This window comes from Ruditapes philippinarum, unplaced genomic scaffold (assembly GCF_026571515.1).
Source record: "Ruditapes philippinarum isolate M1 unplaced genomic scaffold, ASM2657151v2 ctg566_1_1_1_1, whole genome shotgun sequence".
Lineage (NCBI taxonomy): Eukaryota > Metazoa > Mollusca > Bivalvia > Venerida > Veneridae > Ruditapes > Ruditapes philippinarum.
Window position 1 is genome coordinate 1 of NW_026858381.1, and position 23,677 is coordinate 23,677.

At 30.8% G+C, this 23,677-nt stretch overlaps 1 protein-coding gene across 2 annotated transcripts in view; it reads left to right on the plus strand.

Annotated features, from left to right (window-relative positions):
• Nucleotides 1-2,887: 2,887 nt before the first annotated feature.
• LOC132753033 (transmembrane protein 145-like) overlaps nucleotides 2,888-23,677 on the plus strand; it is a gene marked incomplete at its 5' end in the record, with an annotated part of 45,937 nt that continues 25,147 nt past the window's right edge. The window contains 8 exon segments of one of the 2 annotated variants that reach the window (XM_060743445.1): nucleotides 2,888-2,953; nucleotides 7,038-7,223; nucleotides 12,537-12,627; nucleotides 13,891-13,962; nucleotides 14,870-15,025; nucleotides 17,174-17,346; nucleotides 19,706-19,878; nucleotides 21,160-21,280. In XM_060743445.1, coding sequence (XP_060599428.1) covers nucleotides 2,888-2,953; nucleotides 7,038-7,223; nucleotides 12,537-12,627; nucleotides 13,891-13,962; nucleotides 14,870-15,025; nucleotides 17,174-17,346; nucleotides 19,706-19,878; nucleotides 21,160-21,280 — 1,038 coding nt within the window. 2 annotated transcript variants of the gene reach the window in all.

Genomic DNA, 23,677 nt, shown 5'->3' on the forward strand with positions numbered 1-23,677 from the left:
AATATGGCATAGGCTGCATGTCTTTTACCACCTCGGCCATTCAAAATGTTTAACTTACAGATCTAACTTGAGAAATAGTAGGAAAATGAGAAATAATAGGAAAATGGAAAATTGAGAATAATAATAATGATAATAATGATAATAATAATAATAATAGCAAAGTGAAAAATAATGGGAAAATAATAGGAAAATGAAAAATAATAGAAAAATAAGAAATAATAGGAAAATGAGAAATACCAGGAAAATGAGAAATAATCAAAATATGATCGTTGTAAAGCTTGTTTGTATTGATCTCTTTGTATAAATACATGACCACACTAATCTGTTATTTGATTTATTTGTCATTATTTATTTAACCAGAAATACTTTAGGCAAATAGAGCTTCATTCTTAATTAGTTGTTGTAAAAATAGACAATATACATGTGAAACAATTTTTATTCCATTTTAGTATTCAGTTTCTAATTTGCAAAATTTCAGAGAATGAGATGTTCTTCTCTCAAAATTTTTAATTTAAGTGGTTGTTGGCTGACTAACCTTGTTGATAATGGTCAGTTCCGAAAATAGAAGCTGGACTGGTCCATTAAATAAATTCAGCAAGATAAAGGTTAACTCTTTGACGGCATGCAGCAAAATTATTACAGACCAAGTATGCCCACAGTTTAGCGCCAGGCAAACCTGTAAATCGTTCCATTTGACCAGGCTCTAACCTGTTGGTTACTCTCAAACTACTTGTTCAAAGCAGTGACCTAGAGGTTAAGGTGTTTGCCTCTCAACCCATGGATTATAGGTTCAAGTTCTACTGGGGTCACGACCAATTGTTTCTTCATATGATACCATTTCAGTTCCAGGAAGTAGACACAGCAGTTGTTCGAATAAGTTTCATGCTTTCATAACAATGGAACCAAAATTAATATTTTTAAACTATTTAAAATTCAAAGTACCGCAAGCCAAACCTTACGCCTACTAGGGGTAACTGATTCTCTACACATGTGATCAGTGCAGACGCAGAACAGCCGGCACATTCATGATGTCTGATCATTGTCTGTAATGTTCACTATTCAGCCATTACATAAAAAATTTCCTTAAATAAGACAGTTTGTCATGATTAAAAGATGAACAAGTCTATTTATATAATAAGATATTAAGCTTGGTGAGGGTTAAACAAATTTAGCAGTGTTTGGGGAAACTGCAAATGAGTGTGTGTAAATGCATTCATCTGTAGGTTTACAGGGCTTCAATTAAGTTCCAAAATTTGGAAGTCAGAAACTGAGGTGAAATTATCATTGGTAGTCACGTTATATAGGTAAAGAAAGAAAAGCATTTTATTTTGGAAGACACAAGAAAAAATCAGGAGAGAATGACTCCCAAACTTCCGCTTATGGATGCCCATGGGTTTATATAAAGCTATTTAAGATTTGTTGGTTGTAATTTTAAAGAAAGAAGTTAAAAGTTTCAAACAGATGTAAATCTGAAATGTTGGCAAATATCATGTGACATTATTAAATGGCACTTTGTTATCGAAAAAATCAACATAATTCTTTCTATTTGATATTTGCACAGGAAGGTCTTGTTTGCATTTATCTCAAAAGTTTCTCTCAAAAACATTTTTTACCATGCTGTCCTTGTTAAAATAAATACTTTATCATACTTATGCCAAATTAAGTTACCTTTTTATGGGGGGGGGGGGAGAGGGTGGGGGGGGGTCATTTTGTTGGAAGTTAATATCTCAATACATTGATTGCGATTTATTGGCCCTCATTGATTATGATATATTGGCCCAATATCACCACTAAATAGTTTTATAGGTTTTGAACCTATATTATTCAAATTGTTGAATTACAATTTGGCAAGCATTGGTCAAACTAAAATAATGTACAACATGGCTTTATTTAACAAGACAGCCATGTGCGAAAAATTATAACGGATTAATCTGCGACAAGATTAACTCACTTCTTTGTGTTACATGAACACTAAATCCTTACAAATTACATTTTAAATTATGTTACCTTATTACACGACAACAATTTAACCCTAGTATTTAATTTTGAAATTGATCTTAATAACAGACTGATCTAGTTCATTTAACTAGCCTTAAATTACTTGTCTCTGTCCACGTTTGGTTTGAACTCATTTAGGGTCATATTGTATTATTTGTGTTAGTTTACCAAAAATATTTTGGTTTGACTTGCTTATTAGACGGTTAAAAAAAACAACAACATAACGTAATATAGCATTTACACAACCTTTACCCTGCTGGTCTGCTGGAACCAAAATATGACTTTGCCTTTGCCACCAGTATAGAACCAGGCCAGCCTAGATACACCTCTGTGCAGTCTGACCAGGTTCTATACTGTTGGTTGATGAACTAAATAATCTTGATATCCCCAAAATTGATAATGACCTGTTCCAAAAAAGGAAACTGGAAGTCCATTTTAAAAAATCAGCAAGTAAAGAGTTAACCAGTGGTGGTCACAACTGCATATTAATACTTAATTTTAAGGTCTTTGTAGCCAAGTGGTTAAGATAGCTGACTTTGGCTTCTTTGTCACTTAGTGCTGAGGGTATGAACCCCACCCAGGGACTCTTTCATGTAAAAGAGCTATTACGGAGAGAGTTTTCAAAAAAGCTGTTTAAGCTTCTTACTCAATCCGTAAAATTTATTTTACATACTTTAATATGTAAATGAAATCATTACCAGTAAATTATGTTTTAACTAAGAGAGCTTTTCTGTAAGTCACAAGGGAAGTTTGTTGGTTCTTCATTGCTTGTGTGTTCTTTTGTATCTGAAATAATGTACATTTCAGGGGCACTGAAAGTAACCAAAAAATAAAATTAAATATCTACATGATTGTATTATATGATATAATTAAATTTCAGACATATGGTCCACAACATATATTACTGTACTATGACACGCCGGACCAGTGGGATGCTGTTTACAAGTCAGACAAGGTATAAAAACAACAACTTTTATCCATATCTTTTCAATGTTTAAGCTGAATGCCTCCAGATGAGCTGAAATATTTCAAGAAAATCAAACTTAAGAAAAATATACTAAGATTTTAAGAAATGCATGATTCAAGCAATAATTTACATGTTTATGTGCGTAACTTTCTTACATTTCTAGGTAAAATTAATTTTCATATGTTTTATATTATGATCTAATTAAATTTAAGTACATGTATTTTTGAATTTAATCTCCTGGTATCGGAAGACTAAAATTGAGGACAGATACTCAGTGGTCCTTTTTAAAAGTTCAGGACTCTTGTATTACTATTAGTATTTTTATATGGATCAATTAGTGAGTGACTTTTTTTAAACAATATTTTTAATTAATTCAAATACAATTCTTCAAGTATTGTATTTGAATAAATTATTGAGAAGATACAACATTTAGCAAGAATGTATACTAGTATGCTACATGGCTGTTTGCCAAAATATTCTTTAAACAGGAAAAAAACCAAAGTTTACTGAATCATTATATAATAATCTATTAATAGATATTGATTTAAAGAGACATTTCTAAAAACTGAATTTAATTATACATTATTTCAAATTATATCAGATGAGCCCCTAAGTTCCAATACTCTAAGTGTTGAGGATAAAATAATGCTTGAACTAGTGCCAGAGGGCATGAGAGACGTTACATTTTCCATTTATATTAAACTCTCATGAACAGATCAAACCGAGTATGGAAATTTTACATATTTACTATTGTTGCCATTATTTTTGTGGGATCGTCCTTTTTTTTCAGATTTTTATTTCATAATTGCTACCTTTAAACAGAAACATAAAAATGTCAATTGACCAATATTATTGCCAGTTTTTCACCTTTTGTCCTGTATTGGCGTACTGCCCTTACACAGTGTAAGTCTATTGGAAATGGTGTAAAGAAAATATTATAATGAATTTTTAAACGATTGAAAGATCAATAAGAACTTATTGTACTTTATGTAAGAGAGCTGTAGTTTATATTTAGTAACAAAAATGAGATACACTTCATGGTTTTATGTAAGGGCATTTATAGTGTTATAATATTAATGACAGGTTAAATGAGGTTTAAAACGTAGCATAACACGTGAATTGTCAATTATTATAGAGTTATTAAATTTAGTTATCAAATAACTATTTTAATAAATGTGCCAAAGAAAGACGTAAAAATGATTAAGCAAATATATTTTAAGGACGTTTTCGGTAGTTTTCATATAGACGAAAAGGCAAAATGAAAACTGTTTATTAAAATTTCTTTAAAAAAATGTTCGCTTAAAATGTTTCTGTTATCATATTGTAACAATATGCCAAGTTAAAAGAAATTCTATTAAACAGTATTTATTTGCTTATATTTCCATATGAAAACTCCCAGAAACGTCCTTATTTAAACTCAGATAGTTATGCAACATGCAAGATCCTTAAGTTGTTTTTGAGCTTTTGATGGTTTTAAAAAAAAATAAAACATGTATTTAGATGATATGGTACAATAACTTTTCTTTACAAAGAGTATAATCAACTTTGTTAACAAAATGATGGAGTCATTTTTTAAAGTGCCTTCAGCTTTACTAAAGATTAAATATATTATATTTAGATTAATCGTTGCATATTATTGTCAAATCAAAAAATGGAAAAATGAAATTTGCCAATGATAGGATGCATAAACAATCAGGAAATCCATTGATACTGCTCTATAAATATAAAATTAGTATAGCGAAATATTCGTTTCTCAGCCTTCTGTTTTTAGAAATGCCAGTCACAGACACGTTATATATAGCTCACGGGACGCCGGTTTGAAGAATGCTTTACAGTAATATGATGCACTTTTCCAATATAAAAAATTACTGAAACAACTCCATTCATTGTTTATCAAACAGAAAATAAAGGCTGAAGACCACTTTAAGTGAAACGTTATAGATGATATAAAATGTATTGTTATAATATTATTATTCTCTACAGACGTGCAGACAGAAATTGGCTGTTCTGGATGTAAACAATAATCAGATTATAAATCTGACAACATCGTATGGTCTATCCGGATGTACCATTAACAATGCCGGCATGTATAATTGTATTGGTGGCCGTATATTTCGGTCGTCACGTGAACGCTGGTGGTTTATTGCCGTCAGCCACTGTGACCGAGACCCCTCCGATGTAAGGGTCAATAAGTGCTATATGTCTCGTTCTAACAGCGTTTGCGTGGATGTGATTGCTTTATAACATTATTGGTAAAAGTTCAAATTATCTCTACTGACTGAATCAATGCAATGCCTAACTGCCTGTTAATTACATGTACTATGCATTTTTTTATTGTATTTTTGCATTTTCATTTTTTTTTTACTTTAACATTTACAAAATGTTATAAATTTTATCTTATCTCAAAGGAATACAATGACAAAATTGCCCAGAAAATAAAAAAGTTATTTTGGTCTTTTGATAAAAGTTTGGCAATGACTTGACAAAGAAAAATAAATACATTGTAATCATTTTTACAATTGAATTCTTTTAAAGTAAAACATGCTCAGTTGTCAAAATGAAAGTAATGTTACAGATTAAAAACTATTTGTAGAAAGCCCTTTATCTTACTTTAATGACTTTAAGCTGTTGTAATTCTGTATTTTTTTCTGTTCAGGGGAGATAATTTGAAAATATAAGCCATAAAGAGTTATTTACCTTCACTTCATTTGAATTTACAAGGCAGATTATGTTAAACTGCACTGATATGGTGTTCTTATTTACTGCCTAACAAATTTCACAAAAATCCCCATATTTCACAACATTAACAGATTTTATTTTCATTATTTTTCAGTCACTAGAAGCGATGTTTTCTCAAGAAGTACAATGTAGTCTGTTTTGTTTGTTCATGGAATCATAATTTTAAGAATTATTATTTGAATACTTTAACCTTTTGTCAACTTATTTCCTTAGTCATGTACAGGGAAGTTGAAGCCTCTTTCCAACAGTCAAAGGATTGAGATAACTACAGCAAATGTTCTGTCTGGTTGTGTGACCAAAAAAATAGGGGATAGATGGAAATATTATTGCCAGGGCGGAAGAACATTTAGGTCTGCCCGCGAGCGCTGGTGGTACGTTGCTGTTAGCAGATGTGACAACAGTTCTAGCGATGTAAGACATGACCTTGACCCGATTCTAGAAATTCTGACCTTGTAGACATAGGTTAGCTCCCCTTCCATAATCACCCTAGAACATGTTTTCTTCATTCAGACTTACAAAATGACCTTTCCGGTAACGAAATATAGTATATACACATATAAATAACAAAGTTTTAAAAGAAAGTTTAAAAGGGAAAGAGTTATGGTTATTGTAAAAAATTCAAATGTAGTAAAAAATCTGTTTATTTGATATTACATAATATATGTTCACAAAAATGGTTACGTTTTACTAAATTAAGATACTGTAGATATTTTATTGTATGTGTTGAATTTCATTTACTTGGAAGGTCATTTACTGAAAATAATTTTTTCCGAGCTTTCATATACATCTTGAAGAAGAATCTTTCACTGAGAGTGTACTTTTGAGGAATACTTATAAGAAGGTTGAAAGTGAAAGTGAGAAAAAAGGAAATGCTCTTTTGTTGTCATAATATGGTTACTCTTTTTCTTCAATTTCAGATTTCAGCATGGAAAGATCTTCGAAAGCATGTTTTTCCACAATAATGGATTGTTTTTCTTTAGTAGATAGGAAATAAAGATTAATACATTTATATTTAATAGATATTTTATTAAATTCTCACAGACTTGTGCAGGGAAAGTGTCTGTCCTTGACCCCCTAAACAACCAGGTTATTTACCTAACAACCCAATACAGCCTGTCTGGCTGCCAAATTAAGACTATAGATGGCGTTGACAAGTATGTCTGTGAGGGCGGTAGAACATTTAGAATGGCTCGAGAACGATGGTGGTTTATTGCTGTCAGTCGATGTGACCCGACAAATTCCCCTGTAAGTCTCGCGTCATTGTGGATAAATATTGATATTGTGTTCCACTCTTATCTCATAATCTCTGTTCACTGTTTCTTTCAAACAACAGAATTGTTCACAACGTATGGCAGTCATGAATCCAGCTAATAATCAGATAATAACCCTCGATACGAATCAATGTAAAATTCAAACTATAGACGGCATGCAGAAGTATAACTGCACGGACGAAAGAAGATTCATCGCTGCGCGAGAACGTTGGTGGTATATAGCGGCTGCTCATTGCCGACCATTAACTGTAAGTTGTCAAGGAGACAAAAATAATAAAATGCACCCATGAATATTTTGCTTATTTGCTGCTATGTAATCACCAAGGGATAAAGGCATATGTATCATCTGCTTGGAAATTGTTTCTTCGCTTTTTTTGAGTGTTTCATGTCTGCAATTTTATGCAATTATTATTGAGGAAAATAGTGAAAATTATAGTACATTATTTCCTTGTATAATTTTTTCTATGAATTTACAAGAATTGTTTTGTTCAACCTCAGTTAACCTATTCTTGGTCTTTAATGTCAAATAAATGATTTAAACTTTGGACTGCTTTTAATTTGGAATTGTACATTCAAAGTTTATTATCAGAAAACAAAAATTGAGCTGCCAGCACTGTTGAGCCTGGTCAGACTGCATTGCTCTACATGCAAGTTTCACACTTTACGGGCTGCAAAGCCAAAATACCTTCACTTCAGCAGAAAAAGTTCATTTTTGGATAAACTGAAAAGTTTTATTGCAATAGTTATTGGATTAAAAGTTTTTATTTCTGTAATTTGAAAATGGAAAAATTAGCAGCATTTAAAAAAATATTTTCTGAGTAACTCTTATTTAACAAGACCAATTTCTGTCACTAACATTCTTAAATAATCAACTTGACAGAAAATTAATTAACATATATCAATAAAATAAATTTCCAGTCTTTTATAATGCTTTTATTAGATATGGTGTTTGTTTTAAACAAGTTAGTCGGAAATAATAATAATAATAACTCCAGTAAGTTTCTTCAAAAGTTGACATAAAGTTGCAGATATGAATTGTGCAGGGTGTTTGTGTACTTGTTTTAATGCTTGCACACTATATTCAGATGTGCTTTCTTTGTTTATAATCAGAATTCAATCTAAATCATTTTATATTCTTGTCTTCTATGGTATTTGCATGTTTTTTGAAAGTGTTAGAATTTAGTGTTTGTTTTTGCTGTTGTTTTTTTTTTCCTGCAGTGTTATGCATGTTGTTAATTGTTTTTTTATACCATTTTTAAAATGTTCTTATACTTGGAGCTGTTTTTATGTTAATTTATTTATATTTCATTCCTTTTTACGATTTTTTCCCCTTCAAATTTGATGTTATTTAGATGTGATGGTTTTACTCAAATGTAATGCTTTTTTTTCCATTAAGAGAATTTTTAAGAAACCTTTTATAAACAGAGCTATATTTTTAGTGGAATTACAAAGGTGAATGTTGAACAACAAACAGACATAAGGCCTGGTCAAACTGCCCAGATGTGCGGGACTGCCTGAGCTCTAAACCAATGGCATAGACTTTGTAGTTTTATTTTCAGCATTGTGCGTATTAAATAAATAATAGCATTTAACTCTGTGTAATGTATATTTTGAAGAATATATATTTTAAGTAAATTGAAACTTACCGATAGTTGTAAATAAGTTTAATAAGCCATGAATGTCGGATTTGGTTTTAAAGGCTATGTTTCTCATATAAGTATTTATATATAGTTGACATGTGATTGAATTTGATTTTGATTGCTTAGATTTTTTTCGGCTTGTAAAAATTTCTGCTAACTGCATGTTATTCTCCAAGAGCTTTGATACATGTTTTTGGTTTCCCTGACAACCCCCCAACAATTAAAAAGAAAAAGAAAAAAATTATTTCTTTGTGAAATTTCAGTTCAATTTTGTTTAATATAATTTTGGGTGCTATGAAAAATATTTTGAAAATTTAAGATGGGGTCAGTAAAAACCAAAGAAATTTTATGTGATAATTTTTTTTACATGCATATGTATACATGTATTAAATCTCTATGTTGCTTATTGCTTTATATAATATGTGTGCATAGTAGATATGTTTGTTAACATAACATTCTTGCTTATCGATATATAACTGCATGTAGCCGGAATATTGAATTGTATATTATACTTTTATAGCTTACTTTTGTTATCTTAGCTATTATAGTAAAGTTATTTCCTACTTATTGTACTGTATTTTGATAGTTAGATAAACTTTCATTGTACACATTCTTATACTTGGTATAAAATTTTGTCATCAATGATCAAACTTATTTATTTTTGAATTATTCAATGTTATGAACAGTTATTACACACATAGTACAAAACTTCATTACCTAAAGTTTTAAATTTGTCAAATGTAAGAAAATTGAAAGGAACCCCACTGAGGTTTTTCTTGACATGACAGGACTGGAAATATTTTTTGGGGAGATAAATGTATTCTTTGATCTATAACTTGTGTGACCTTTACCTTACCCAATTTTTCCAGGAAGTTGTGTGTAAATCATTTTTAATGCATTTCTGGTTTCAAAATTTTGCAAAATGTCATACATTATTATGTCATATTTTCACAATTTTATTACATACTAGGCTTTTTTTTCACAAAATGAACAGGCCCAGGCCCTTTAACAATTTTGACCAAAAAAAATGTAAAAAAGTCCTCCATTTCATGTTTTTAAATTAAAACATCAAAATTTGCACTATTTAGTAGTAACCGAGGCTCCTTTTCCACATAGCAATGTCTTTGACTTTTGGAAAACCAAATACCTGGTAAATGTTGAGCCTCTTTAAGGCTGATGGATAAAATTCTACCTTAATGTCTCAAAAGTGTGTGCTGGACATACCCCCCCCCCCCCCCCAGTTATTTTTGGTGCCAGAATTAAACTTATCTAAACTTATTCACATTGAATTATTGGCAGTGAAGGTAACAGCCCTACTCAAGCCCCCTACTATCCCATCCCTGGCAACAGTAGGGTTGGCCTTAAAATTCACTGGTATAGGATTGTCAATGCCTCGTTTGGTGAAGGTGTGTGCACAAAACTGCCAAAACTTGTAAATTTCCTTTACAATGAGCTATGACATAGGGATCATTATGCTTTAACGATTTTACAAGTTCAAATATGTAAGATGCATGCTTTTTGCTTGTTTCTACTTGTGAAATCTTTAAGTTAGTGGGAGTGGTTACTCCTGGATGCTTTAATGAAATTTTTAAACTTCATTTCATGTTGTACACTAGAATAGATCAAATTACCATAATTTATGTAAATTAAGGAAATTTATGCAAATTAGATTGATAATATAGAGATTATGTTCACAACACTGAGTTGATTGGAAATTAGCAGTTTTTACATGTTTAATTGATTTGTAAACCTTTAGCCTACTGGGGGCAACAGATTCTTACCATGTGACCAGTGCGGACCAAGACACGGTCATCTGCACTGTCCATTAATCAGTCAGTACATATTTTAGAAACTTAAAAAAAAAAAGATTAATGGTTTTGTCTAGATTGAAAGATGGACAAGCTCATCAAGGCATTTAGCATGGTTAAGATTGATTTGTACATTTTTTTGCTGGAATAATTACATTTTCGGTATGATTAGTAATGCAAAATCATTATTATTCGTGGGGCACTAATTTTCATGCTTTTTTTGGGATAGGCTAATTCATGAATTTAAGACCCAACAAAATTTCATTTTCGTCTGATGTAAGATTATTTTGCATCATATTATTTACATTTCACCTTTTGGCAAAAATAAACAGTCCCCAAATTTAAGTACCCACGAAAATGTTCTTTGTGACAAAAAATACGAAATTTAATGACCACAAAATTAAGTGCATTCACAGTATATGTTACAAAATACCAATAACTATCATCTATATATGTACATGAATACAAAAATACTTTTTCTACAGTGATGAGATATGATACATGTGATCATATTACACGACTCTTTTCTTTGTCCATTGTTTAGTTATAATTTTCTTGTTGAGACAGGTCAAATGGAAAAAGCTACGCTATCTGACATTGATTTTGTTATCTAGGGTGAAGTTATTTAAATGCTTGATTAAAGGGAAGTAATTTAAAGTATTAATTCTAACCTTGATGAATTTGTAAAGTTTGCTAGTCGTGCTAAGAATTCAGTACTGTCCTTTTACTTGGTGACGATTTGGTTAAAATCAATATCTATCCATCACTGTTTACATGACTTGTGTATGAAGTTAATGATGTGATGAAGTTGGCATTTGCTTGTGGAGCAAAACGAAATAAAACTGGTATGAAATCTGGAAACTGTTTGATTCTAGTATTGTCATATACAGACTGTGAATTTAATTTGACAAACAATATCTAACTGTCTGAATCCAATTTAACACAAATCAACCAATTAAATTCAATCAACCACATCCCAACTTAATTAAACCAGTTAAAGTGAACCATCTTAATCCAACCAACCTAACCAGGCCAGCCAAATCCAACCAAAATAGGCCAAACAACCAAATCCCACCAACAAAGGTCACAAATAAAATCCAACTGACAAACAAAATACTATCAAATCAAACCAACATACCGGTACTTGTATTTTATATTTCACATATAAAAAAGTGAAATTATTTGTGATATTTATTTAACTGACTTTTATCTTTAGTTTGTAGATTTACAGAACAGTTGTTTGTGAAGAATATTTGTCCTAATTTACATGTATATTTTATAAACATTTGTCTAAACTACATGTATATTTTATATGTTTGCTTTTGATGTGTGTTGTATATTAACAACTGCACTCCACATAATCTTATTTAGTATTAATTCTTACACTTCATAACTTTATGCAATAATAATAATATTTAATTAAACATAATTATTCTAGAAAATTTCTACATTTTTCTCAAGCTTATATTCATGTATTTTAACTGAATTTATAAGTTATTTAAAAATAAATGTGATTTACCATATAGTATACATGATCTGTTTTGTAAACTTTTGTTAAATAATCATGGATATTAAACAATACATTTTGCTGAATCAGCATATTTAATTAATTTTTAGATAAGTTATAAGTTTTCTTTTAGAGTCCAAGGAAATTTGATAAAGTTTGCATATTTATGAAATAATAGTAATATTTTCAATGAATGATATTGGTCATGTTATTTGGGGTCATATAAATATTTGTATTCATGTATAACCTTAGCTGCAACAGGTTTGAAGCTGCCAGATTTAATTGCCAAAAAGTTTTTTATATGGTGTATTATCACGACCTGATAATAGGACAAAAGTCTTTGTAATAAATTTTTATAACACTGCAATTGCAAAGGTAGTTCATTAATTTACAGCAGACGTGTCAATAGATAATGTTCACATGTGTCCAATGTGTTGCAAAAAACTTGTTTTGTAATTGAGCTAAAATAAATATATTTAAATTATATAAACAATCAAAATTGCAAACATGCAGTATTTGCAGTAATATGATTAAAGTATTATTCTTAATGTATGAAATTTGTAAGTGATATAATTATATAAGATATATGATTTTATTATATTACAGCCTATTGGTATCAACTTAAAGTATAAAATACACATGACAAACGGTGCCGAAGATGACTATCTACACCGGGAATATTCAGCTGACGAGTTCTGTATGTACCCTCCTTTAAATAATAATCCCCTCACCACAGTAGGTTCCAATCCTACCACAGACTTTTGTTTCTCTTATGTGAGGAAGCTATCCAGTTAGGTTACGAAAGGTTGGTGGATCTATTCTTGTGCCTGCAAATGTCTGTATTTATGCATGGAAGGGCACCTGAGGTCTTCCTCCACCAGTCAAACTGGAAAGCGCCATATGACTACTTCTGTGTTGGTGTGACGTATAACCCAACCCCCTAAAAAATTATAAATACTCTTTAACCTTTAGTATTGCCATAAAACTACAAAGTCCATACAGGCCAGGCTATATAACTGTTGGCTTAACAATTTCATATTGACATACCCTAAAAATTGGTTATAGACACTTCCAAAATGGAAGTCCATTTAAGAAATTTGGCAGGACTACAATGTAAATTTGGCTTCTGTCAACAAGTGATTAGGGTTACTGAATTTCTTTTCCATCACTTACGGTGGCTGATTTGGTACATTGCGCGTTGCTTTGTCGTGGCAACAGCGCAACCTTTATCGTTATGGCCTTTTTATCTTGTCGCTAGCAACAACATGACAAAGCCCCAAACGGCGCATTGTCGCGCTGTAGTCTTGTCGTCCTGTCACTAGCGAAGCACGCCAAAACGCGCGTTGTCACAATGTCACCCTGTCACTTGGCTTATAAGCCAATCCTTCAATTTAAACTGAGTAACAATGTGACATCGCGACAACACGCCGCACGACAAGACGAACGTCCGATAATGCGCCGTTTGGTGCTTTGTCCTGTAAGCGCTAGCGCCAACACAACGCAAAAAAGCGTTCCAAATCAGCCACCATAATCACTTATATATGCTCAATCTTATCCGTGGATTTATTAATTCTACATGTGAGGAAGCTATTTCCAACTTGTCTATGATTGACTTATGTTTTTGCCTTAATAACCATGTATGCCGCAATTATAAGAGGGCATATTTTTATTTTCTGCTACTAATAAAAACGTATGAAAGCCACTCTATGAATTCTGTCTGTTTCAGTGTGACTAAGATACAAATACTGAAATTAAAAAGATAAAACAATTATTGGTCATTAATGTATATAAATTATTTGTTGCATGAAGCATTTTTATCATCATTATGATTTGATGATGTCGGTATGAAAAGTATACTATCAACTCTTGTGAAGTACAAAACTAGTGCAACTCTGTGATTTAAGTAGCAGTGAATTGTTTAATTATTAGTACTGCAACCTTATTTGTTTCTACATTTCAGATATCCTTCCAATTGACATAGCATTTTTGATAGCATATGTAGTGCTGTGCATTCTTTCTATCATTTGTGCAGGTAAGTCAAATGTACTCAACTTCCATGTACCAATTTCTCTTCAACCAATCTATGACATCTCTCTTTTCACATATTCAGTATGTCTAGTTTTGATGATGTCATAAATGATGTCATATGTGTAATTTTTTGTGATGTTATGTTTGTAATGTCAAATAGATATTGTCTTATTTTCCACTGTGCAACAAATACATGTTGTTGATATATGCTTCTTGTTAACTGATAAGCTAACTGTTTGAACAAAATGTTTTAAACCAAAAATAAAATAAAAACAAGGACTGAAGCTCAGTAATATGCATGTGTATTATATTATTTAAAAAAAAATGTGTACAAGTGGGCCTGCATGATTATGAAGTACAGGCTGGCGATTTTGATTGTGGCATACTTGTAGCGTATACTGTGCACTTGAAACCCATTTATGAATATCAAAGTATCTGAAACATTTATATATACATTGTACATGTAAAAACCCAATATTTAAGAATTAACAACAAACTCAATAATTTCAATAATTTTGGTAGTGCTTTCAATGCTTGCGCTACCAAAATTAAAGAAATTATGGACTTTGTTGTTTGTTTGTTTTTCAAATAGAGAGAAATATAATCCCCAGTAAAGAAAGTCCAAAACAGCAAAATTGAAAATGTTGCAGGCTCGGTTTGATTGAGCCTGTATAACACTGCAAAAGGAACATTGATCACGTTTTAACATGTACATGTATATATATATATATGTATGTACATGTATATGTATATATAGCAAAGTTTAAAAAAAATTCTATTTTCAATAAATTCTACTAAAAATGTTTCTTTCCTATGGTCTATTATTTTTTTGGACCCATTAATATCCCATTATTAAAATCAAGTAGATTTGATAGTTCATAAAATTATTACATATGTCATTGAAATTTCAGTGTTTTTGAGAAATCGTCAACTATGGCATACAACGTATAAAATGTACATGGTCTCAGTATTTTTGTGGACATTTTACCTCTTCCTGATGTCTGTGGGTTATGGTATATATGGTAATGATGGCCTAGAATGGAAACTTCGGTCTACAAAATATGCAGGTAATAGGGTAGTATATATGTGATGTCAAAGTTCATGGGATATTCATGACATTTATATAATGTATATATATGCTGAGGCTGTTAATTTATGAAGTAACTTCAAGTTTTCTTAATAATGAAGGAATTATGCTGTCGTATACATTTGTTAGGAATTTTACAGGTTATATGGCCAATTGTAAATGGTTGTTTGCAATATAACCCCAATCTGATGGTTTGGGTTATATAACCTTGTGACTGTTTATACTGGGACATATATCCTGTTAATAGTCATTATAACCAATAATTTACACATTACAAACTGTAAGGTAAAGATGCGCAAGTGTTTAGTGTGTTTCACGCTTAGCCTGCTGGCAGCAATAGATACTACCCATGCAACCAGTGCAGACCATGATCAGCCAGCACATCTGTGCCACCATCTAGTCATTGTCTACAATGTTTGCTAATTAGTCAGTACAGCACTTCTGTGATGAATGGTTTTGTCCAGATTGAAATATCTTCATTTGAGATATTTAGTGTAGTTGTCTCTGTTATGAGAACAAACAAACACCACTTAAGGTATTACATTTGCATTACATTTAGCCAGGATAACAGTGTTTGTCATAACTCTAACAGAACAAATAAAATCTTATAAAGGTCACATTGTCATATGAAATATGACATTTTTTCATTAATGAATATGAAAAGCGTTTTGGATTTGAGAAACTCAAATTTAAAAATTAAATGTTAAATTATTGATATTGAATTGATAAATCTATTAAATTTGACTGTTATTTATGTATTCTATGCTTAACTAATGAGGGTCCATCTGTTTTTGTTATGATGTTATAAGTTATATTAACATAGAAATTCTTTTGACCATTTTATTATTGATGTGTATTTTGATTACTATTTCATCGAATTGTATATCTCTAGTTTAAAGTTTTAATCCTCTGTAAAATGTATTTGGTACAGTCAAAGGGAGGTAACTTCATTTATATAAATATACTCTACTGTTAGTTATTGGACTATACTGACATTGTATACATTTCTCATTATGAAATACTTGTTACATTACACATGAAACAAAATTCTTTGGGGTAGAGGGGACTGGGGAGAGGGGGGATTTGAAATTTTTATAGAATAAAAAACATGAATGTTTTCTGTGCAGTTCTTAATTGCATATTTTAATGTCACTAACTTTAAACCTTGACAGTACTGAAACCAACTGAACAAATAATTGTTATTGTTGACTGATCAGTTTCTTTATTCTTATATTGAATCACTGTAATTACTAATTGACTGTTCTAAGAAGAACAAGTTCATTCCCATACCAAAGAAATTGATTTATGAACTTTTAACCCAAGGAAATAGATAAATGAACTTCAAACCCAAGTAAATAGACTAATGAACATCAAACCTAAAGAAATATATAAATGACTTTTGAACCCAAAGAAATAGATTAATGAACTTTGAACTCAAGGAAATAGGTTATTGAACTTTGAACCTAAGGAAATAGATAAATGAACTTTGAACCTAAGGAAATAGGTTAATAAACAATGAATCTAAGGAAATAGGTTAATGCACATTGAACCTAAGGAAATAGATTAATGAACTTTGAACCTTAGGAAATAGATTTATGAACATTGAACCTAAGAAAATAGATAAAATTAACTTTGAACCACAGGCAATAGGTTAATGAACTTTGAACCTAAGGAAATAGATTAATGAATTTTGAACCTAAGGAAATAGATTAATGAACTTTGAACCTAAGGAAGTAGATTAATGAACTTTGAACCCAAAGAAATAGATGAATGAACATTCAACCTAAGGAAATAGATAAATGAACCTCAAACCTAAAGGAATATATGAATATAAATGATTTTGAACCTAAGGAAACATTTTGATGAACTTTGAACCTAAGGAAATAGATAACTAAACTTCAAACTTAAGGAAATATATTTATGAACATTGAACATAAGGAACTAGTTAATGAACTTTGAACCTAAGGAAATTGTTAATGAACTTTGAACTAAGGAAATAGTTAATGAACATTGAACCTAAGGAAATAGATTTTTGAACTTTGAACCTGAGGAAAATGATAAAATGGGCTTTGAACCTAAGGAAATACATGTTGTTTAATGAATATGTTTTTTTTTGTTTTTTTTTCAGCTCGAGCATTTGAGTCAATCAGTATTATGATATTTTTGCTGATGTTGATTTTGATTGGTAAGGGTTATACGATCACCAGGGGCAAGCTGAGTATGGCATCAACAGTAAAGATTTCTGTCTTCATGACCTTATATGCCATTGTTTATGTCATCATATTTGTATGGGAAGCTATAGTAAGTACATGCATGTAAAATATTCTGTGGCTTCTATGGTGTTTCTTGTACTTGTTTTATAAAACTCAGTTGAGTGGGACAAAACTCTGTAGGGAATCTCAATTTGTAAATTTGCTCCTTACCTTTGTCTTGTTTTGAATCTGTTTTGAACTGTCCATTGTTATCCCTCGCCAAAAGGCGGCGGGGGATATAGAAATAGGCTCTGTCCGTCCGACCTTCCGTCTGACATTTTTGTCCGGAGCATATCTCAAAAAGTATTTGAGGTATCAACTTGAAACTTCATAGGTGGATAGATCATATTGAGGAGGAGTGCAGTGCACAAGAATGATAACTCATCCCTGCATAATTTTTCAGTTATTGCCCTTTGTTATTTTTCAAACTTAATTTTTGTCCAGAGCATAACTCAAAAAGCTTACGAGATATCAACTTGAAACGTCATAGGTGGATAGATCTCATTGAGGAGGAGTGCAACACATAAGAATGATAACCTACCCTGCATTATTTTTCAGTTGTTGCCCTTTGTTATTTTCAGCCATCAGTATTCACATAGGTTTCAAATCTGTAATCACTTCAGCCATCAGTTTTCATTACCAAAAGACCTCTTAAAATTGAATTATTCTGCTCTACTACATATACATTCTTCCAATGAGCAAACACATTCAGGAGGGATGGCCATGTTAACCCATTACTTCATGAGCATTTGGTGAAAAATGGCTGTTTTCATTGAAAGTTCTCCTGTTACAAGTTCAAATTGCTATAAAACTATTAAAACTGCTTCAATACTAATCAAACTTGGCACAAATGTTCACTGGACCATTGCCTTTGTAACAACATGCCCAGGCTTAAATTTCCTGTTACCATGGCAACGAGGGGACATCTCAAAATTGCCAAAAATCACTATTTTGCATTGATTTTTCCCATCAAAATTGATTTCAAAATGCTGCAACTTGTCAATGGATTGAGATAGAGTCAAATGCTTTTCAGCGTTGGTTACACATTACCTTATTATCGACTTTGGGTCATTTTTAGCCTCTCATAAGTCCAAAATGTTCGTGGCAATGAGGGGGACTATAGCCCCCCTTCAAACCCCCCAAACAAAAGGGGGCACATCCCCCTTCTGGCAACCCCCTGATGTATCTTTTGTTTGGGGGGCCGTGCCGAAAAAGTGGTCACTTTTTTAAACAACATTTCTCAAACAAAAACAAGTGTTGGGGGCCTAAATAAGGCATTTTTTCACCATTTGAGACAACAAAAAAGGGGGGGGGGTGAAAAAGGCATTAAAAGGTGTGTATATCGGGTAATGGGTTAACATGGCTCTTGTGTACATATGGGGTTTGGTATCAAGATGCTAGAATTTAGCAAAAATATCAAAACCCCTCACAATAATTAAATGGACTGTTCCAAGTGCAAAGGAAGATTAGTCCATTATACAATTTTAGCTTATGTAGCATCTGTAGCATAGATAAAAAATCTGTTACATTTTGGTGAAGTTACGTAAGATTTTGCTAAGCTCATATCCATAATTGCAAAGTTAATGATACAATTTTGATTCAATAGTGGCAAAGGAAATGGCAATAGTATAACATCACTATTTTTATGTAAACTCTCTAAGAATTTTAACAAAGAAGAATTGGCAATTAACTTATTTGAAGTAATTAAGTACTATTAGAAAGAAGATTTAGATTAATTTGCAGTCTGTATGGCTTTTATATTCTTTATTGTAGTTGTCTCCCTTGGACTGTATAACACTCCCTTTATTGAAACATTTAAAGATTGTATAGTATTTTCTCTGTATTGCAAATATGAAAATTATTCAAAAGATAGATTTTAAATCTGTATTATATTTAATAAATAACTTGGATAGTATTGCTTTAATGTGAAGCTTAATTGATGATAGAAATTTACCTGCCAACGCTTTTGTTGCATAAAATGGAGTCAGAATATAGGCCAGTATCCAATCAACATTTCAAGTTCAGTCTTAAGAATTCCTAAAAACTTTACAAAATGAGAAATAACAATATTAAGTCTGATGAAGTGTTATGATATGATACATTTTGATATATTATGATATGACATAAAGAAATGATGTGATATGACATGATTGATTGATATAATAGTATGATATGATGCTAAGCTTGCTATGATATGCTTGATGTAATGTAATGTAATGTTATATCGAAATGATATTTAATTATATAATATTGATATATTTCATTATGATATGCTATGCTATGATGTCATGTAATATCAAAATAATATGATTTTGATAAACTACAATGTAATATTAAAGTACATGTATATTATAGTAATAATAATATAACAGTAACAACAACAACAACACCATTATTTTATATTTCAGATATTTGACCCCGGTCTGGTATTGTACCTATACGAGAGTCCACCAGGATACGCCCTCATTGCTATGCGTATAATTGGTTTTGTTTGGTTTTGCTATGCTATATTCTTTACATTGAAACACTACCCAGAGAAAGGCTCATTCTACTATCCTCTCTTTGTGTTTTATACTTTATGGTAAGTTCAAATTTTGTCATATCTTTGAGTCAATTTGTACTTTCGATATATCCTCACGGGCCATGTGGCCAAATGGAATTTGAAAAATAAACTTAAACTTACCTTGATTAATTAGGTGGACGATAAATTTTATGATAAATACATAATACATATTTTGTTGAGATACAATTTGAAATGCAACTACTTTGTTTGTTTAGCAGGTAATTGTAAACTGCAATACTTTATGATTTCCAGATATTTTATAAGTTACCTCCCTTTAACTGTTCCTTCAGTGAATGGCAAGCTATACAAATTATCAATATTTTTTCCATCAATTAAAATTTGTTTTAAATAAACTTCTTATATAAAAGAAAGGTTTGAGCTATTAAATAGAAGAGAAAGAATCTGATCAGACTGTGCAGAAGTGGAGCCTGGCATAGGCAGAGCATGTGTGCCACAGGAAGTCAAAAATTTATAAAATTGTGGTGATAAACCCCACTTATTTTGTGTAATTCTGATTTAAAACAAGAATGAAACTGAACTTTTATAATTCATTTCTTTCCCAAATTTGCCTTTAATCTCATTTTTGTAGATATTTTGCAGATTTTTACTTTCATGAAGATGAGTTTACATTGAGCGTTTCTCTCTTAAGTTATGAAATAAAAATGTACTTTTATTAATGTTCACAAAAATAGGTTTATCATCAACATGTGGAAATTGAAGATTTTATTTTTTTTGCTCTATATATTTGAAGTTCTTTATTTTTTAAATGAATAAAAGGTGTGTGTGTGTGTGCATACAGCCATTATTCTGCCATTCATTGTTTGGAATGTAGTAATTTTTACGACCTTGAAAAGAATACCGAAAATTCTTTTCGAGTGTTTACATAATGCCGATGAACCGGATTAAATGCAGGCATGATGAAGAGTTAAGATACGGCTTTTATTGTTTAAATACAGTTTAAGTTCCCATAAATATAAAAATGGAGCGCTCATTGATTGAAGATAAAAGATTTATCACAATAGATAAAGTGTAATCGAACGCTGCAAAAAATGTTATATCAAATATGAGGAGTGCACATAAAATAGAGAATATTTTCAATTAGGAATGCTGAAAGAATTTTTTCTTTTATATCCTGGTATATTTACGGAAAGGGTGGGGGGGACAATTTGATCTCCCACATTGATTGTTAAAATGCTCATTGTAATTTTTAACGTAAATTTTTTTTTTTTGAAATACTTGGGCATTAATAATGAATTTCTGACTTATTTTCATAGTTCATATAATAAATATAATTTTCAGGTTTTGGGCTGGCCCGCTCATGATTGTAATTGCAACATACGCTATTGCATTATGGTCTCGTGAAAAAACTGTTGTAGGAGTTGAAAATTTTGTAGCTCTTTGCGGCCATATTTATTTTATGGTGAGTTTTGGCAGAGGGCGGAAATATTATATTCACTGCTTACCCCCATATTTATATATATGCATGTCTCTGCAAGTTATGTGTTGTGCTAGATATCAGACCATAGCCTTGCTTGTTTTGAAATTACACTCCAAATTCTTATAAGAATCAATTTTTGTGAAAAACAAATTCCTGAACTTTATTTTTTCATGCAAAAAAAGCTTTTTATTCCCCAACAAGACATGTTGTTGAAATTCAATGTAAGTCCCCCCTACAAGGGGAGTGGTCAAGTCTTGAGAACACTGCAGAATAGTCTAATACAAAAATATGGGTGAGCTGGAATAGAAAAAAAATAAAAACGTGATTAACCAGATAATCATAATTTATCTTTTTCATCAAAATTTAGATTTTTTTTCAAAATCAGATAAAAGCAATTCAAATTATTCAAAAAAAATTGTGCTCCTCAGTGAAATATCAGGTAATATCAATCAATGAGAAGTAATTGATAATTTAACTCCAGTTTCAGATAAAAAGATACTTTCAGGGTTCAAATTTACAGCCACAATTTTGAAGTTTTGATGCCATCTTGTCAACATTTGCATAATAAATGCTTTTTATACCAAGTTTTTGACATCATTAAATATTTCTTTAAAGATATATGAAGAATAGTTTGTTAAAGTCCAGAAGCAATATTACCACATCTAAGGACATTAAATGAAGTACTTCTACTAAAAGAACAATTTTTTCCTGAATCTTTATATTAAAAAGAAAATGAAAAGAGGCATATTTTTTATAATAGCAGATTATATTTCTGTTTTTCATAAAAAGCAGACAGTCTATGAATCGGATGTTTTAAGACAGATTAAAACATATTTTATTTACAGCATTTTATTGGGCATATTACATAAACTTAGGGAAATTTTATATGTCTAAATTAAACCTATAAATGTCGACTGCATTTTGTCTAGACTTTCAATAAGATAAATTTGTCATTTTATTCAATTTATCAAGTTTTTGCCATGTAAATTTATAGTAATTATTCAAATCAGTCTGAACTGATGCAAACTTATCTCACACAGTTGAATATCTCGTTTTTCTAAAAATGTTATGACACAAGGGATGGTCCACGGTTCTTTTATCAAATTTTTTTTTATGAAGCTTTGCCTTACAACCTAGCTCATTTATGTTATAAGGACAAAATACAAAAGGGACATTGTGTGATACCTTGAACATTAAATTATATTATGTAGAGAAAACCTTTTTTTAATGGGTTGCAAGAGTGAGATCTCTAAATTTTAGGCTCACAGTTACGAGCACCCAACACCGCTCTTTGCCACTCTTTGGTGTTATTTTTCTTTAGTTGTTCATTTTTTCTTTCATTGTTTATTATCATTATATTACTTTGTGTTCATTTTATTGAAATTTTAATTGTTATAATATTTCATTTTAATTTATAATAATTATTTTTCATAATTTTCTTCATTTAGCAATTTTAATGATTGAAATAGGGGAAAAAAGAACGTTAAAAAGGAAAAAAAAAAATAGCTTATTTGGCAATAAATATTTATTTTTAAGAAATAACTAGCCAAGTAGTATGAATGTTTTTTGTCAGATTGTCAAGGCAAACTGACAGTATTGTCAAAATTGCTGCCATTTTTCTTCTTCTTATGGCTTACCGCATTTCATTTTCTACTTTCCGCCATTTTTTTCTGCCCCTGACCTTTTTATCCCTTTTTTATCCCCCTGAAAAGTTCATATAGTGCAGACAAATGTACTTAGAGCACTTTAATGTCTACAAGATATCTTATCTTTTGTATAAATATTTGTACAACAAATAAATTCAAGAGGGCAGACTGTCCTCTGCTAGTAACACAGTCTGAAAACCGGTGTTCATAGCATGCATTTTTCGCATGCATTTTTCGTTGTTTAAAAGTTTTAACATACCAGACGTTTGAGTCATTTCCGATCTTAAGGTGCATATATCTCAAGGTTAATTATCACGATTTTAAAATGCAATAAAACAGTGGGCGATATAAACTTTAATATTTCACTAATAAAAAGTTTAAAACTTTAGACTGTGAAGTTTTATAATCTTGGTATGTGCAGAAATATAAGCAGGAAATGAATACGACAAAAAAAGTTAATTGATAAAATTTTCTGGTTTTTTTTCTCTTTACTTTTAAAGGATTATGTAATTTAAAGAACAAAAGTCTTTGCAAACTGAAATAAAACAAATCAAATGAAATTTAAATTTCTTTAGTTTAAGTTAGTCAAAGACTGTGTTATTTTATTATCAGTTATTAAGAAATATTAGAGATAAGGACCATTTAAAAAAATATATATATATTTTATTTCTGTGATTTAGGCATTTATATATTTTTTATACCCTACCACAAATTTGTGTCATTACAAAAAGTA